At 40.2% G+C, this 18925-nt stretch overlaps 1 protein-coding gene across 1 annotated transcript in view; it reads right to left on the bottom strand.

Annotated features, from left to right (window-relative positions):
- Nucleotides 1-3406: 3406 nt before the first annotated feature.
- LOC129238132 (uncharacterized) overlaps nt 3407-18925 on the bottom strand; it is a 78695-nt gene continuing 63176 nt past the window's right edge. The window contains exons 4-5 of the mRNA XM_054873168.1: nt 10552-10942; nt 3407-4280 (exon numbers count right to left, since the gene is read on the bottom strand). Coding sequence (XP_054729143.1) covers nt 3881-4280; nt 10552-10942 — 791 coding nt within the window. The 3' untranslated portion in view covers nt 3407-3880. The remainder of the gene's footprint in view (nt 4281-10551; nt 10943-18925) is intronic.

Below are 18925 nucleotides of genomic sequence, written 5' to 3'. Positions count from 1 at the left end.
ATAGTTGCGGAAAGGACTACAGAACTATTACAGGTATGCTGACAGGTCATAATCTATTGGCTGCACATGCGTACAAGATAGGGATTGCTAACACGGACAAATGCAGGAAATGCAGAGAGGATGTTGGAGAAACTTTGGAACACCTTCAGCGCGTCTGTCCGGCATTATTAAAAACGAGTTTAAAATGCCTGGGAGCCTCACTGTTGGAGGGTCGGGAGGACGTCTCAAACGCGGATCTGCCGGCTCTGCTTAGATTCGCCAAAACCGTTGACATCCTACCTGATGTCTACTTTCAGAATTCATAAAAGTCGGTCTCCATCTGGTATCGCAAGGGACCAAAAGGTCTATGCGTGGCTTCATGCCAACCAGACTAACCTAACCGAACCTAATCGCGGAAGCAGGGTCCACCCAGGATTGTCATGCTAAAAAAGATGAAGAATCGCTCTTCACTGAAAATGTCATTCAAATCAAAATATGTTGCTATTTATTTAACTTTGCATAATGAGAAGCAAGGCGTGATATTTCACCCGTGAGGATATTGATGCTTGATTTTTCTGAGGATCGTATGAAGGTTAATTCGATCTGCATAACTTTGTTGCATTAACTTTAAAAAAATTTTTACTCCACATTTTCTTCAGTTTTGAGTGTTGCCGAGTTGGTTCAGTTTGTATAAAGTGGCGCAAAATTAATCATTCACTTTTGTTTTTACATAACTTTTGTACTAAAAAAAAAGGATTTTACGTGATGGAAAACCTTATTTCGAACTTTACGCGCATAATTGCTTGTTTGTTTGTAAACTGGAACTCACAAGTGTCCAATATGAACGGACGTACGACGTCATTTACAAAAATTATAAAACTTCCGATAGGGTGATTAATTTTGCGCCACCTTATATAATTACTCAGAACCGATTCACATTGCTTTGGCATTAAGTAAATTAAGTTTCGCCATACAAAAGTTGATACTATACTCCCCGAAGCCTCTATAAGTTACCGAACCTACCGAATATACATATAATAGACGCTTCTACTGTATTTCAAAAATTTTCAATTGGATTTGGGCTTGGCGCTTGTGGTGGTTACTACAATTTTTCGCCCTTGATTTCTTCTTGGAGGAGCATAGGATCTCTATAGTATAAGGCTTCTTCAAGCTGTCTCCTTGTACAAGCTGTCGACGGTCTCTTAGTTATTTCTTACCTTTTTTTCTTGGTAGGAGGTTGAAATCGAAATGTGAAAAACATCATCAAAGGCGCTAAATTCCACTCCGGAACCTAAAGATATTACAACAGAGTGGAGCCACACTTTTGTCTGCTGACACAACAACAGGTGCCTGCGTACAGATTTCTCTCCTGTGGGCGTATGGAGACTCGATAGACTTCGATAATTTCCATGTCTTTTTCAGCGTTTTTGTATTAAATGATGTAGCGGAAATTTTGCGATAATGTGAATTTTACAACCTATCGAATTTTCATTTGACTGCTGCTGTAGTGAGTGCTTGTCTCAAGCGTCTGTTCGATTGTTTGTTTGTCTCAAGCAGTTCGCCTCCGGTGGTATGCTGCTGCTATTGTCGCCGTTGAGCTTTCCTGTCCCAACGAATGTGTTGCAGCTTCCTCATGATTGAGAGCGCAAACGCTCTTAGGTCAGATTAGATTAGAATTGCGTGGGGCTGGACAAGTCCACGTGCTCAGTCAGGAGACCATTGTACTACACCTGGGTAGATTTCAGTAGAAAGAATAGAGATAGGAAAGATAAAAAGTGGTTGGTAAGACGGATAAATTATTTTGAGGTCACTCTTCCACAAATCTCTGGAATTCACTGATGAATCTTAAGAGATCCGGAAGAGGAAGAGTATGAACTTTATCCATACTCAGTATATCGCAACCTAATACTCGTATCCTAAGTTTGATTCTGGAAAATGCTGGGCAGCTACAGAGAAAATGCTCTGCAGTGTCGTCATTCTCAAGGCAGGATAGGCATATCGGGCTGTCGATGACCCCATGGCAGCCATATGCTTGCCACACGCGTTGCGCCCTGTGATTATACCTACCAGTACTCTCAGGTTCTTCCTGCTGAGTTTTAGGAGAAAGGTCGCTATTAGGTCGCTATTTTCCTGCTTGGTTCATTCACAAAGCACTTGGTAGACGTCATGAAGTCGTCAATCCATAGTTGAATCGATGCAGAATTGACACCTAGAAAGGGTTCAGTGCCTAGTGGCATACTTGCAGAGCCTTCATTAGCCAATTTATCAGCTAACTCGTTTCCCTGCAATACCACAATACCCAGGCACCCAAATAAGGCTAACTTCTTTGTATTTTGCAACACAGTTCAGTTTTGTCTTACATTCACTGACTAACTTCGAAGAGCGGCGTGGGTTAGCAAGGGCTTTAAGTGCAGCCTGACTGTAACTACAAATTCCAATACAAACGATCTTACGGCGTTCGATCTCTGTCGGCGAGTATTCTGAGACCGTCGTGAGCAACGCCAAAGCGAATGCAGTGCTCTGCGCTCTCTATTGCATTGGCGCAACCGGGGCAGTAGGAGCTGTCTGTAAGTTGAGAGCGATGTAGGTATTCCAGAAAACAGACGCGTCCGATGATTATTCGGGTGAGGTAGTTATTATCCGCTTGGTTTGGCGTAAGTCTGTCTGTAGACACTGTTTGGCAGACACTATCCATCTTCTTTGTCGCTCGGTCTCTTCGTGCTCTTTCCGTAACTTTTTCTGCTGCCACCGGTTTTGTTCCTTGTGCACCGTATAAGCGAGGTTGCGCTCTCGGGTGGTTATCTACTAGCATCATTCCGGCAATAACACATTTGTGTCCTCCGAAACCATTCTATAGGCACATGCAATCCATTGTTTCTTACCTGTTCCTTATGCTATCCATAGTGAAGGGTTTCAATAAAAAATGCAAATTTTTTAGATAAATTTCAGAATGTATTTAATTTTATAGCGTAAAATTCGTAAGGTTCAATTAAAAATTTTAAAAAGCGAATTTGAATGAAATTTCACAATTGGCGCTCATACATACATATTATATATCTATTTTTAACAACATTGACCATTTGGCGATGTACGCCAAACAATTTGTACATCAGTTTTATTTGTGTGCATATTTTGAAATATATTTACAACTGTAAAACACTTGAATATTTCGCTGCGAATATTGTAACTTTGATTATAATTTGGCTATCAAACTATTTAATTTGATTTCATTTATTATTTATTAGGCCCAAATATGAAACCTAATTAGTTAATTTCTACACGCCTCACATTTACATATACACTTGCGCTCACATAATTGCGTCACTTTCAATTCTTACTTTTTTTATTGCTTAAAAACTTTGTAAATTGTATAATTTTCACAAAAATGTATGAAATAAAAAATTGACAAAAAAAATTTCGCGCGAAAAATATTGCGGTTATTGAAAAAAGATAAAGTGACTCAATTACGTGACCACCAGTGTATATATGTACATAGATCACAACTTTGTTTGTATTTGTATAGTTAATTTTACGAGCCAATTTGTTGGCCAATAATTCACCTCAATAATTCACCTCACCTCATTCCACCTTGTATGTAATTTTATTAATTTGATTTATGAATTTTTGGAAAATTCACAAATTATTTACATAGCCTCGCACTCGCCAAATTCATCAAATTTTATTTCTTGCATAACAATATTTTTATTATTATTTCATTAAAATATCTGCACTTACACATAAATACATATAATTAGTGAATGTAATCAAAACGACGTACTAAGAGCACTGCTCTTCCCTACCAACCACTCGCACCCGCCCGCCCAAACATGCTGATCTACACCGAATCAGACATCTGTCGCTGCCATTTTGGAATTCTGCCGTGCTGGCGTCGCTTTTGCCCTCAGAGCCGCGGACTGTCCAGGACAGTGTTTGTGGTCATCATGGTGCCGCTGTTGGCCATTATAATTGAGTTTCCCGCCACCGAGAGGTTCGATGAGTTTTTACGCCGAAAAAACCCCCCACTCAGCTGAATGCCCTTGAAGGTGTCGAGGAAAGCGCGACGAAAGCCGGCGTTCATGAAGCAATAGGTTATTGGATTGCAACAGCTGCTGGAGTAGGCGAGCAATTGAAAAAAGGAAATCGATGTGTAATCCACATATTCATAGATGGCCGGCCCAATGAACATCGCTACCGTATTAATCACATATAATGGCGTCCAGCAGATGAAGAATTCGAGCACGAGCACAAACAGCATTTTGATGACGCGCTTCTTGCTCTCCAGACTTTTCGTCTTGTTGGACCTGCACGAATAAGCCAAGAAAATAAATTCAACCGTTAGTGTAATAAATGATTGCGTGCCAGCATTGTAATAAATCTGTATTTGAATGCTATTGATGTGTTACATTAAATTTAAATCGAATTTCTGCCAAATAACGCTACACGTGCCATAATCTTATGGCAGCGGCTCAACATCCTAGCGCTTGGGTGGTAAGAGTAAATACGTGAATATTGGAAGTAATAGGAATAATATAGTAGACTGCTGGTGTATATGTAGATGTTTGCGTATATGTGGGTATATATGTAAGCTTCTGCGTCAACTTGTGTTATGCCGCTTAAGAGTATCGAACAAATGTCGGATGCGGTGAATTTATATTTAAAATTACAGCGCCACCGAATGGCAGCTGGTTTTCATAAGCAGATTTTTCTACACTAGGCAGTTTGCCATTGCCTGCCGGCAAGCGAAAGCTGCTCTTTTACATGCAGGGTGGCAGATGAAAAGCGCTGCTAAAAATAAGGGGTCTCTCGGAAGTGACGCCTAGATAACAGTAGTAAATAATCCTTATACGGTTAATTTTTTTATGTCAACTTTGGCATTTGTCAAGTGGGCAGATGTACAATTGTACGCGCTAGAACAGAGACGTTAAAATCATTTAAGCTTAATTTGAAAATTGTCCGTCTTTAAGGACAACATAACGCAAAATTCGTGATTTTATTGGTGAAAATAATAATCGGAATGAGTCAAAGGTTCAAAACTTCAAAGGTTGGTCAAACAACTTCCATAAACAGGGTTTGTCGAGATTAGAAAAAGGACTGGCATACCAAGAACGGGTCGTTCTGTTCATAATATTGCTGCTGCTGCATAAGGTAGTAGCCCGGTGTGACGGGTTCAAAAAATCGATTTTTTTTCTTTTTACATTTTTCGGAAGAAAAACATCTTAAAAATATACTATAAAAATTTCAGACTGAAATTTTAATTATTTTTAAAGCTCGAGCTAAAATAAGAGAGCGCGGCGTAGTGTGTATGAAAGCGTGTGACACGCCAGCAGCAAGTGTTGTCGAAACTTTAAAGGCGTTTTTCCCAAAACCATGTTTTCGAAATTTCGGGGAATCACTGACTCAAAACTATTCAACCAATTTGGCTAAAAATTTAACCCGTTAGTCTAGACACACATATCTAGATCCCGGACCTTTAAAACATTTAATTTTTAATATTAAACTATTTAATTTAAACCATTTATGAAGAAAAAAAATTAGATTTTGAGAACTTTTTTCACAAGTCCGCCATTTTTTTTTTATTTTTATTTTTTTTATGTATATTTTAGGTTCGGGACCTAAAATAAAGTCTGCAGAATAATAATATCTTTGAATTTTTTATTTCAGATGACTTTGGAAGGTGTGTATTTCCCCGAACCAACTCATCTTTTTTTTAAGGGCTCCAATTTGACGTCAAAAATTTTAAACAAATTAATATAAAATAAACTTAAAAAAATTTTTTTTTTATATACTTCAAAACACCAATAAAAACATGTAAAAACTTTAAAACGATCGCATTTTATTTTCTTTTTAAAAAAGATTCAGAATTTCGGTCGTTACACCGGACTGCTACCATAAAGGTAGCATTTGAAATGGTGCCTGTTTCTAATGGGTGTTTCCTTAAAAGTGTGTAAAACGGAAACGAAACAAATCTCTTATTTTTGCTTTAGGTATTTTATTTTTCTATCTATTGTTAAAAAATAAGGTTAGTTCAAAAAGTTGTCAGCCTTCAAAAAATAGTCTTCACATGAACAATGGACACAGCTATAGCCACTTCTACTGAACTGATTTTGGATGAAATAAAATTTAAATGGCGAAAAATTGATGTCGTTATCGTGTGAACTGCGATCATCTGAGAAAACCAATTTTGGTATATTTTTCGAACCTTTACGGTCAAAAAACAAAAAAGAAGGGTCAAAAACCGGTTTTCCATCTTTGAACGTCCGCCACTTAATTAAATTTTATTTTTTTTTAACATCGTAGTTTACACGATAACGAAATTCATACTGAACAAGAACCTGTTTGACTTTTTGATTTCAGACACCTGTGAGTCCCGGAATCCGTGTCGCCAGCGATATACCGTTTTTTCAAAGACCATTTTTTGAAGGCTGACAACTCTTTAAACGAACCTCGTAAGGCAAAAAAAAATTGTATTTCCTAACAATGGATCAATAAAAAAATATTCAAAATACAGAAATCAAAAATTTTTTTCGTTTCCGTTTTGCACGCTTTTAAAGAACCACTAAAAAACATTATTTCAAATGACTGGCTGATCTGTAAAAAGATCTCACTTAGACCTCTAGGGTCAATTGTGTTTCCAGTGTTACCTATATACAGGGTGGCTGATGAATTTTGCTACATTAAGAAACTCAAATAACTTTTTTTTTAGTGTATGGAATTCATTTATTTTTTTTCAAGTTGAAGGTCATTAAATTTTATTAAATGTAGCTTAACTAGTTTTAAAAATAATTGAATTTAAATGCCCCCCATGCTCGTTGACACAAGTGCGGCATCTTAGTAAAAAGTTGTTCATTGCTGTTTTGAGAGTTGCGACAGGAATAGCCGCAATTGTTGCCCGAATGGATTGTTTTAGTTCATCCAAATTTGTTGGCTTTGTTTTATAAACTTCTTGTTTACATAAACCCCACAAGAAAAAGTCAGGTGCAGTAAGGTCAGGCGACCTGGGGGGCCAACGAAATTCGGAGTTTCTTGAAATCAGTTTATTGGGAAATTTTCGTCGCAACTCTGTCATAACAGTCTGGGCTATGTGAGACGTTGCCCCATCTTGTTGAAACCACACAGAGTTGAAAGGAATTCTCTTTCGGCGTAGTTCTGGATAGAAAAATTCTTTCAGTATTTTCAAATAACGGTCTCCAGTAACCGTAACGGTGTGACCATTTTCTTCAAAAAAATAAGGCCCGACAATACAGCGTGAAGAAACCGCACACCACACTGTCACGCGAAGAGGATGCAATTCCGTCTCGTGGAGTATCTGTGGGTTAGAAGTACTCCATATTCGACAATTTTGTTTGTTCACATTGCCGTTTAAATAGAAATGGGCCTCATCAGACATGAAAAGGCAGTTTAACATGTTTTGGTCTTCTTCCACCATTCGCAGGATCTTCTGGCAAAATTCCTAGCGAATCGGCAAGTCTGCTGCATTCAGTTTGTTAACCTTTTGTAGGGAAATAAGTCTAAATCTTTGTGCATTATTGTTTGCAAAGACCGTCGGCTGACACCAAGTTGAGCAGATAAGCTTCTTGTTGAAACCCTTGGATTGCTTTGTATAGCTGCAGCTACAGCAGCGATCGTTTCCTCCGTCCGAACTGGTGGGTTTCGATGATAAGGCCTTCTTGCGACTGTTCCTTGCTCAGCAAAATTATTCACCAGTCTCATTATGGTCCATTTGCTCGGGGGATCGCCGCCAAACATCCGCCTGTACTCTCTCTGTACCAAAACTACGGACTCCAGTGCGTGATAGCGGCGGACTATCCAAATTCTTGTTTGCGTGTCCCAGTCATCCATTTTAATAAATTTTAAAGATCAATCTGCAAATTAAAACAAAAATGGAACAGATAACTTAAAAAGAAAAAAAGTTATTCAATTTTTTTTTGGTAGCGGCTTTCATCAGCCACCCTGTATTTGGAGTTGAAGTATATACCTATTAAGTGAGACTTTCAGCTATTAGTCCATAGATGTCGCTAGGAGTATTTTTAAAGCTTCCCAAAGGTCTTGTTTCTTTCGTCTGTCATCTGTCAACAATATTCAGTTCATTGTTCGCTACGTTTCATACAACCATGCATTTTTGTAGCTCTTAAAAGTGTCAAATTTCGTGCCTTCAAACTACGATTTGCGGACATCGTGAAACCACTTATGAAATGCTGCTCTCCCGGTTCAAAAGGAAGTCTTTTTTGTATCGAATCGTTACGGGTGATGAATAACGGGTGTGTTTCTCCAATCCAATGCGTAAACGATCGTATAGTCCGTCCGGTCACATGCCAAAAACAACGGCCAAACCAAATCGCTTCGGCCGCAAGGCAATGCTGTGTGTTTTTCTTTATGACAATGCACCGCCAAATCAAACAAGAGCGAAACATTGCCTAAAGCATGCTCTATGATGTCCTGATTTAAACGGTCCACACTTACTGATCCTGGATCCAGTTGTTGTGCAGATGGTAATGAAGTAACATAAGCGTAGACTGTGTCGATTTTTTCGTACATCACCACCACAATCTCAGTTTTTTCGTAATAAAACCCGTTTACCTATGTCAGCCAATCAGCTGATTCCTGCAAAATCACAGGAGCCGGTTAACGGTCCGATGTTAGCCACACCTCTGGATTGTGTACCTAACGCTCATGAGAACACCTTTTTGAAAAAGAAATGTTTTTCCTACACATTTTTATTGGCTTTCACCTTTACTCAAAATTTCTAGAGTTTGTTGCGCAGTGTCTTGCTAGACGAGTCGATTTGTCAAGAGGAAATGAGAAATTTGTTTATCGAGCAAACCTTTTTGTATTGAATCATGTTTCTGACTATACTGACTTGCCGGTATAAAATTGGTCATGCGATTATACAGGAGAGATATGGGAATCTTTGTGCATTATTACCTACCCACTATTTTTATTAATAAAGTTCACACGCTGTACGACTTAACGAGCCGTTTGGACTTAAGACAAAGAATTCTTCAACTTCGTTTTTATGACAAACGAAGCCTACATAGAAATAAGAAAATTGTTGTCATACTGGAAACATTTTTCGGCACCATGTGGAGATGACTCTTTTTAGGCGTTCCAGAAGCATTTCTGGCATGCATGTAAAATCGCTTTTCGATGCCAGTCTTCAACTGCCATTGCTTCTATATATATAAAAATTCTTGGTTGGTGGGTTTAGATGCTGTCTGGGTGACACGGCCCAGACTCAACTTGGACACAATGTGCCATTTTGATACACCACTAGCAGAACTACTGTTCTTATTTAGTCAAACCATCTTGATTTGGCTATAAATCTGCCCATGACATCTATTTTCTTTCCTGCAATTTCTACCAAGCTGTTCATTGAGAATTTCTTCCCCAGCATTCTATGTCGTATAGCATCCAGACTTGGGCACTCACACATCTAGTGGAAGACTGTCTCAATAGAATCCTCTCGATTGCAGCTTCTACGGGGTTGCCAATATTCGACGGACCCATCTGGCAACCCTGTATCTTTTGACAGAGACGTCAGATCGCTTAATAACATACCGCGTTGGAAGCGTCAGTCCAAACAGATTACCATGGAACAGTACACGCCACGCGAGAGCTCCCAAATTGTTGTCAACAAAAGAAGTCAATTGTGAAAACTCAACGTGCGTATAAAAAATTAAATAATGTGAAAAGTGTGCCTTCTAAGAACACCATTAAACGTTTGTACGAAAGGTTTTCGACTGGTGATGCTCTTTCTAATCCAAAGAGGCCAAATCACAACCGACCATGGCGTCGCCAAGGACATCCTAAAATCGCCGTTCTCAGCAGTTGGGCATTGCTCGGACCACTTTACAACGAATTATCCGCATTGATTTGCATTTATTCCCGTACAAGATTCAATTGACGCAAAGATTGTTGCCTGCGGACAAGCCTCGTCGATTGGAATGGGCCCAAAGAGTCATCAAAATCCGTCGGGTCCGTCGAATATGGGCAACCCTGCCATCATCTACATCATACATCTATCGTTGTACGGCCGCCCCATCTTCCTAGCATCGTCTCCGATAGGTCAATGGCCGGTTATTGTTGACGTAATTCTATAGATGTCTGTTCTTGGCTTTCGTAACAATTCGTTAGTACTCAACTTGTTGTACTCTCGCCAAGTTTCCTTCGGTATTTCGCAGGTTTCGGCGTTAGTCCATCTGTCAACAGCCTGCTTTTCGTGTTGCAAAAAGATCTCCCTTTTGTGACAAAGAACTTAAGAATTTCATCAATGAATTGCAGTAAAGATTACAAAAAAAGTTGCTCGAGTTTTTTAATATCGCCAAATTAATCGGTCCATCCAATCGATTGCAGTGCCTGTTGCAAAAACAAATTTGACCCTAGCATTCATCGCAAATTATTAATCTGCACTTCATAATTTCTTCTAGCAAATGTTCTTTACTTAAAGATAGTGAGTTGCCTGCTTTTCGTTTCAACTGTTTGTCATAGCTGTAGTTCTACAATGGACCACTAAGCTATTTTCCACATAAACAAGTACGGACACAACACTCAAAGACTATTTGGCCATTTGCTTACCTTCTCAGTGCGGTATCGTGTAACCGCAGGCTTGGCGTCGATGTTGATTTACTTCGTTCCATATCCTGTTCCAAGTATATCTGCAGTTGTTGTTGTTGTTGTTGTTGTTGCTGCTGATGTTGATTTAGTTGCTGTTGGCTTTGATGTCGCTGCTGGTACAACTTAAATCGCTGCTGTTGCGGCACATTAATCACAGTCATCGAAGAGGATGGTGACACGCTGCTGCTACTGCCCCCCAGTCCTCCACTGCGGTCATTATTATTGTGATTCAGTGATTTTATCGAACCGGCCCCCATGCAATACAAATGACGCCGCCCATCTGTCGCCGTGAGTAGTTTACGTTTCTGAGTTATCGCCGTTGTCGTCATTGCTGGCGTTGGAACGACGTCGTCTTCAATTGAAAAAGGAAAAGTAATGGCAATAAATATATATTTTATATAAATACTAAAATGAAAAATAGCAGATGAATTTTCTCATTGTCACGTTTGCTCGTATGCTTGCAGTTGGACACTCATTGATGGCATTACGATTCTTCATTTTCTCTGCGCATTTCCGATACAAACATATTGGAGAGATTTGGATGATGAAGAATAAAAATGAAAAAATATTGCGGAATATCAGCACTGAAAAGGTTCATAATATTTAAAACCACCATTGAAAAACCTACAAAACTGCAGAATTGCTTTAGAAAGCAAATGAACGACAAAAATTTTCAGCTAAATTACAAATATTCTCGGCTTTCGTGAAAATTTAAAAAATAATAAAAAAAGTGAACAATAGGAGTGTGAAAAATAATAGCCTATCCGTACAAGGACGAGCAAATGGAATAAAGTAAACGTTGGGTTCGCGTGCCACGCGTTTAAAAAGTTGCTGTTCTTTCTGTCGAAAAATTTAAAAAGCCAAGACTTTCTGTCGAAAAGAGCAAACTCGTCCGGGGGCTGCTATTTATATTTCTGGCCTCACAATGGAAAAATAAATATTAGAAATTGCAAATGATTTTATTGTTTTCAAAAAACATTCTTCTTGATGATCAATACACTTTTGCATTTGTTCGTGTGCAAATAGATTTTTTTTTAACGGCTAGAAATATATTTCAAATGTGTAGGTTAGGTTAGGTTAGCCTGGTTGGCAATAAGCCACGCATAGACCTTTTGGTCCCTAGCGATACCAGATGGAGACCGACCTCTATGAATACCTAAAATAGACAACATGTAGGACTTCAGCGCTTTTGGCGAATCTAAGCAGCGCTGGGAGATCCGCTTTTGAGAAGTCCTCAAGACCCTCAAACAATGGGGCTCCCAGGCATATTTAAACGCGTTTTTGATAATCCCAGACAAATGCACAGAAGGGGATCTAAAGTTTCCTCAACATCTTCTCTGCGTTTCCTGCATTTGTCCGTGTTAGCAATCCCTATCTTGTACGCATGTGCAGCCAATAGATTATGACCTGTTAGCATACCTATGATAGTTCTGCAGTCCTTTTGCGAGAGCGTAAGTACGAATTGAGTCAGTTTTTTGTCGTTAGTTTTACACAGTACAGTAGATATGCAGCCTGCTGTTTGCGGTTAGCCTTTCTATGGCCACCCTGCTCCGTCGAACATTTTTGGACTTAATACAATATGAGCGTATTGCTTTTATTGCTGCTTGACTATCCAAGTATATATTAATTGTTGAGTTCTTTCTTGTTCTAGTGTAGGCTAGCTCCGCGGCATTCCCCACAGCAAAAACTTCCGCTTGGAAAATACTGCTGTGGTCTGGCAGCTTGAGAGGCTGCCTTATCCCTAGTTTTGAGCAGTAAATACTCGATCCCACTCCGTTCAAATGTGCAAGGTGACACAAAATTAATCACCCTATCGGTAGATTTATAATTTTTGAAAATGGCATCGTACGTCAATCATATTTGACACTTGTGAACTATGTAGACAGCTGCAGTATACAAACAGACAAGTGCGCTCCATCACTCCAAGGTCAAAATAAAGATTTCCTACACGCAATTTTTTTTATTTAGTAAAAAGTGATTCAAAAACAAAATTAGATGATTAATTTTGCGCCACCTTATATATCAAGGGTGATCAATTGAGAGGTCTCGGATTTTAAATTGAAATAAAAGAACAAATATTAAAATTGATTATTATTTTTTTGTAGAACTATTCGTGATATTTATTTTTTAAAGACAATCCCTTTCAAATGTTGGCAGCAACTGCTACGTAATACGGCCAGTCTTAAACACCAATGAAAAAACATTTGAATGACTCGTGACTCGCTGGAGGACTTCAGTCATTATCTCGTGAGTAACTTTAGTAATTTTGGCTTCCAATCGAAGCTTGTTTATCCACAAAGCCTTTAGACTTTATGGTACATACCCACACTAATAAAAGCCCAAAGGTGTGATATGATCCACTAATCCATTCATCCACGACGAGAGATAAATCGCTCATCCATTTATTGTTTCACGAGCTGTATAGCAAGAGCGCCGTCTTATTAGGAACCAATTTTGTGGCCATCACGAGCTGCAATTTCCGGGATCAAAAAGTTATTTGCCATGGCGCGATAGCGTTCGCCATCCACATTTACATTGGCGCCAGCCTCGTCTTTAAAGAAATATGGACCGATGATTCCTCCAGCTCATAGGCCGCACGAAACGTTTATTTTCAATGAATGTAATGGCAGTTCTTGCATGGCCTCAGATTGCTCTTCAGCCCAAATACGGCAATTTTGCTTATTAAGCCAAAAATGGGCCTCATCGCTGAAATTGGTGTGAGCGCGCGATTAACACTTTTCACACAGCGTCGATTTTCGTAATAAAATTGTACGATTTTTAAACTTGTTGAGGCGAAAGTTATCCAATAACAGGTGTTATCTATCGCTATCGAGAGATGTTTATAAATTTTATTTATGGCCGGATTTGAATGGTGTTGATCTGGACAACGTTTTTTTTTTTTTGACAAGACGGCGCTACGTGCCACACAAGCAACGAAACCATACGGGAAAAGTTTCCGAATTGTGTTATCTCTCGAAGAGCTGAGCACAATTGGCCACCAAGATCTTGTGATTTAACACCTTATGACTTTTTTATTTGGGGCCACGTGTAAGAGAAGGTCCACGCCAACAGGCCAGGCTTAATTCAAGACCTCAAATATGGAATTAGTGAGGCTTTCGAGGACATAGGGCAGCCACTTTGCAATTCGGTTATGGAAAATTTCATGAAAAGGATATTGTCCTGTAAGCGTAGTCATGGCGGTCATTTGCCTGATGTTACTCTCCACTTTAAACGGCACACCTTCCTCTTTATAATGAAATAAACATCCGACCATTTATATTAAAAAAATAGCATTTTTCTTTGAATATAAAAATAACACCTCTTATTAGATAGGTAACCATATATTTCTATCGTGAAATGTCAATGATTACCGTAAAATCACGCGCGATCTGTGAAAAACCTAATTGGAAAAGGTGCCTCCAATCTGATCACCCGTTATAATACTCGTAAACAATTCGTGCAGTATGTTGAACAAAATTTAACGTAGCTTGGCTTTAACGCAGCTTGTTAAACGATCTAAACTTTGTAAGTGAATAACTGCAGCTCGTTCACCAAAATTCGACGCAACTAACGCCTGTTGTTGTCAGATTGTCAACACTTTTCTTTCATCATTTTGTGCGAACCCTGTCGAGCGTCTCCAGATGCAGCAGTGGCATTCTCTGCCGAACCAGCAGTACGGAGTCATCCCCATCTTGTAATATTCCTAGTGAATCCAATTTGCTCAACACGCGCAGCCAAGCAAATAATTGTTCACACGCATGGAAAAGGACTAGCACAAAAATAACGACTAAATTCACGCTGCGCTAAAGCAAGAAGGCCAATAAATTAATTATCTGTCTGTCTGATGGCATTTACAACAATTATGATACATTCACATTGTGACTTTACCTCTAGCCCCCTCTGCCTTACGCACACAAGCCCAGTACTTAGTAGCCCAGTGGAGTTAGACAGATGCCGTTGCGTTGACATGGATTGCCGACTGCACTTTATTTTATTTTCGTCAAACGGACAAGTTTAACTAAGCGTCAATTAAAGCGCATTCATTTTTAAGTAACATCTTTTTAGTTGAACTGAAAAGCCTGAATATTTAAATATCCGTTTAATGGCACCAAAAGTTTTCTGCAATTTTGTTTTATATTCGCTTTCCCACACTTTTAGCTGCGCAAGTATATTTTGCAAGTGCAAGCCTGATGGTGTGGAACGTAGAATATTAAATTGGACTTAAACTTTATTATCAATTTCACGCTTAATTAAAGCTAGTTAAATGTAATTAAGCTACTGATCACCTACGCCTCCTCCGCAGCAGTCAACAGCGTCTGGCAATTTTGGGCATCAACACCTCTAGTATGATAGTTAGTAATAATGCCACAAACATATAAACCTATGCCTTTGTATGCTAAAGTGTGCTTGTGTATGAGTGTAGAAAATTTGTGCATTCAAGCAAAATTTCAGCGTTTATTCTCGAACCTTCATTCGTGAATGAAAGTGAGTGAAAGTCAAAAAAGTTAGTAGCTGTGTTTGAGCAGCAAAACTTTTGGCAATTTGAAACTTTTTCAAAATCTATGTATTCAAGCGAAACCACCGTCCAATAACTAAATTTGTCGAAATCAGCTGCTCAGATTAACAATTTGCTACCATTAGCTTTTGAGCAGTTCCACGACTTGTAATTCGGTACTCGGGGATTTTGGGGTGACTGGTTAATTAGTTTATTTTAGCGTTAGCTTTTTGAAATTCCAAATGACTCACGATATTTGAAAAAAAACTTTAATTTTATTAAAATATTGGCTTGGAGAATAAGTTCATAGCGCTTTTATATTTTCTCTTTTTTTGCAACGATTTGTTTGCTGTTTGGCAACTGGTAAGTATTCATTCAATAGAACTCTTCCTGCTCTTAAGAACTATGTTACTTGTATTTTTAAGTTATTTAATTTTTTATTAGTTTCGAGGCTTAGAAATGGAACACCCAGGACCTAAAAATCAACTTTTCCGACACCTGCTCTTCTTTGCTTTTCCTCGAGGCCAAAAAGTTGCCGAAGCAGATCTGGACATTTGTGACGTGTATGGAGAAGCTGTCATAGGCGAGTCTGCAGCACGGAAATGGTTTGCAAAGTTCAAAAATGGCAACTTTGATGTCGAAGGCTTTTTGAATTCAACCAAGAACGTCTGAAATCACTATTGAAGGAGAACGGTCGCCAAACCAGTCGTGAATTGGCGGAAAGATGAACTTCCATCATAAAACGATTCTCAATCACCTTCATTTAATGGGATTTACCGAAAAATTGGGAGCCTGGGTGCCTCAGCAGCTCAACAAATCAACATAAAAAAAGAAAGTCGACTTCAAATTGCTTCTCAGCATCTCGCCCGCCATCGAGCAACACGCGGTCATAAACAGCGCTTTTTCTACTGCATTGTCACGGAAGATGAGAAATGATGTCTATACATCAATATGAAATAAAGAAAGGAGAGAGTGGATCCAGGAGATACGGCAAAGCCGAGAGTCAAGCCGGATTTTCATCTAGAGAAGATCGTGATATGTGTTTTATGGGGCTGGGAGTGCACGATGCATTGGGAAATGATCAAAAAGAATGCCGCGGTCAACAAGGAGCTCTAAATTGCCCAGCTACACCGCGTGAATGAGGTTATTCGACTGAAGAGGCCTAATCGACATGGTCAAACAATACTTCTTCGTGACAACGCGCAACTCCATGTTGCACAAGTCGTCAAAGCCGCACTCCAAGAACTCGAATGGGAGAACCTTCAGCATTCTCCGCATTCTTCAAACCTTGCACCAACCGATTACCATCTTTTCCGCTCCCAGTCAAACCATATAAAGGGCTGTACCTTCGATACCAAAGAGTTCTTTAAAAATTGGCTTAACAAACTTCTGTGACATCAGAACAGGCGAGTTTTGGCGGAACGGCATCAACAAATTCGTCGAGAGGTGGGAACAGGTTGTAAACAGCAACGGCGAATACATAATTGATTAACTTATTAATATAATTATAGTTTTTTGTTTAAATAAAAGTCTTCGGTAAAAACGTTACGAACTTATTCCCCAACCGAATAGTTGTCTATTGCACGGTGTGAGAGTTAAAGTTATACTTGAAAGAGTCTTATATGGTGGCCGTGGCCGTCGATCCTTGCACGGTGAATTGCGAGAAGGTCGTCCAAACGCGGTTGTTGTGCCAGAAACAATCGACGTCAACGACTGTGCGTCAATTCATAAAACAAAGTCGTCTTGTGACCCATTGCGAGATAGAGACATCCCTGTGCATTAGTAAGGTAAGATGGCCAGAGTACCCCAGGTACGCTACAAGTAGCACTTACGTGCCGTTTTGATAGTGCATTAGTAAGACCAGCATAGGATCAATATTAGATAAGGATTGGGTCATAAAGAAGATTTTTTCTCATTGGATATAGTTTAAATTGACAAGAAGAACGGACTCGTGTGCTGGTGTAAAAAAATGTTGAGCAAATTCAGTCGCGGTGGTTTGAGATACATCTCCGATATATGTATATATATATATAATTGGCGCTTACACCCTTTTGGCCGAGACCTTCCTCCTAATTGCGGTGTGCGTCTTGATGTTGTTCCACAAATGGAGGGACCTACAGTTTCAAGCCGACTCCGAATGGCAAATTTTTAATGTTTATGAGGAGCTTTTTCATGGCAGAAATACGCTCGGAGGTTCGCCATTGCCTGCCGAAGGGCGATCGCTATTAGAAAAATGTTTTTCTTAATTTTGGTGTTTCACCGATCTACGATATGGTAACATGATTTAAGAGTTCCAAGACGAGCTTAGTCTAAAAAAAGTGTTTCGTGGAAGAAGGACCTCAAAGCGAATAGTTGCCTGTTTTTTTAAAAATCTGATCATGCGTGCCACTAGAAAAACGTACAACAATCAATTCCAAACCGAAAACAAATCATCCTTCACCAAGCCAATGCGAGCACTCACGTAACGATCCACCCCTTGGGGGAACCTGTTATCCCTATAGGGCGCGTCCCCAGGTGGTGGATAGGGGAACGCCTCCCAGATATGGAAGGTAGGAGAGTAGGTCTCCCGCGAACCACACAGGTCGAAGACGTAAACTTCGTTAAAAAAACTCCCTCAACCCAAGGTGTAACGCGACCCGTGCCTATTGGGTGGGTTTGGCAGCCGGGGGATAAAATTAGGCTGTCTTTTAACGGAGCCCTCCTGACACCAGGCCGCCTCAGGTTGTAACGGTGGCCTTACCATGGTATGGGGCGCTGCCATGGCGGACTGTATATTTCCCCTAAATCCTCATTGGTCACCGCACATGGCGACATGTGCAGCCTTCTGGAAGGGCAGGTGACCGTACGAAACAGAATGAACAAACAAAATAAACCAAAAAATTCGGATAAGATTACAAAGAAGACGGACAAACGGACGGACACAGACCCAAAAGGAACGGTTAAACGGACGCACCCATTGACACAACAGTTGGACAAATGGACAACTCGGACCGACACCAACGAACTGAGGAAGTTGGGAACTTCCTCAGAGGACGAACTCTTGGCCTCCAGCCAAGAGACGGTTGATGGCAACGCTGTGGGCCACAGCACGCCATCAACCACTAATCAACCATCCACATCCGCTGATGCCAAGGGGCAAAAGCGCCAAAACGCTAAAAAAGGCCCGTCCAGGTACAAGCTCTACCAGAGGTCTCTGACTATTCTCGGAAGAATAAGAAAAAATGAGGCTGAAGGGAAAGCTCATCCAAAGGACGCGGTCGATAAGGCAAGGTGCCAAAAGGTGGTCGATGAGTACCTGGCGTTCCAGGCCACCCAGAAGGCAGAAGCCGTGAAACGCAATCGTTCGCAGGACGAAAGCGACAAACCAACGAAGAAGCCAAAAGTGTCGGTTCACACAGCTTCAATACCAAAACCAACCAAACGCTCATTTAATGAGGTGGCACGGGATCACCTGCAAATAGCGTTGGTTGACGAATTAACTAACCGCGGTAAACCTGCATCGGATAAGTGGTCCGAAATCGAGGCACGGCTGTCCCGCATTGTCGTCGATCACGTCATGGCAAACCCGGAGGGTCATGTGCCAGGATTTGATTCAATGGAGGTGGTCCGCGGATACAGGGTGATCAAGTGCGACGATCAACTCTCCCTTAACTTCCTGCAAACAGTTGTGGGCAAAATCCAGAGCGACTGGGAAGGTTTGAGGCTCAAACTAATCCCGGCCAGCGAAATCCCTCGACGGCCGAGGGCCCGCATCTGGATTCCAAACATGGAATTTGAAGCTAAACAGCTTATTCCATACCTGCAGGCACACAACCGCACTGTTCCGATGGATGATTGGAG

The sequence above is a fragment of the Anastrepha obliqua genome, chromosome 2 (genome assembly GCF_027943255.1).
Source record: "Anastrepha obliqua isolate idAnaObli1 chromosome 2, idAnaObli1_1.0, whole genome shotgun sequence".
NCBI lineage: Eukaryota > Metazoa > Arthropoda > Insecta > Diptera > Tephritidae > Anastrepha > Anastrepha obliqua.
The sequence above is the reverse complement of the archived record's forward strand: the minus strand, read 5'-3'. Positions and strand labels throughout refer to the sequence as shown.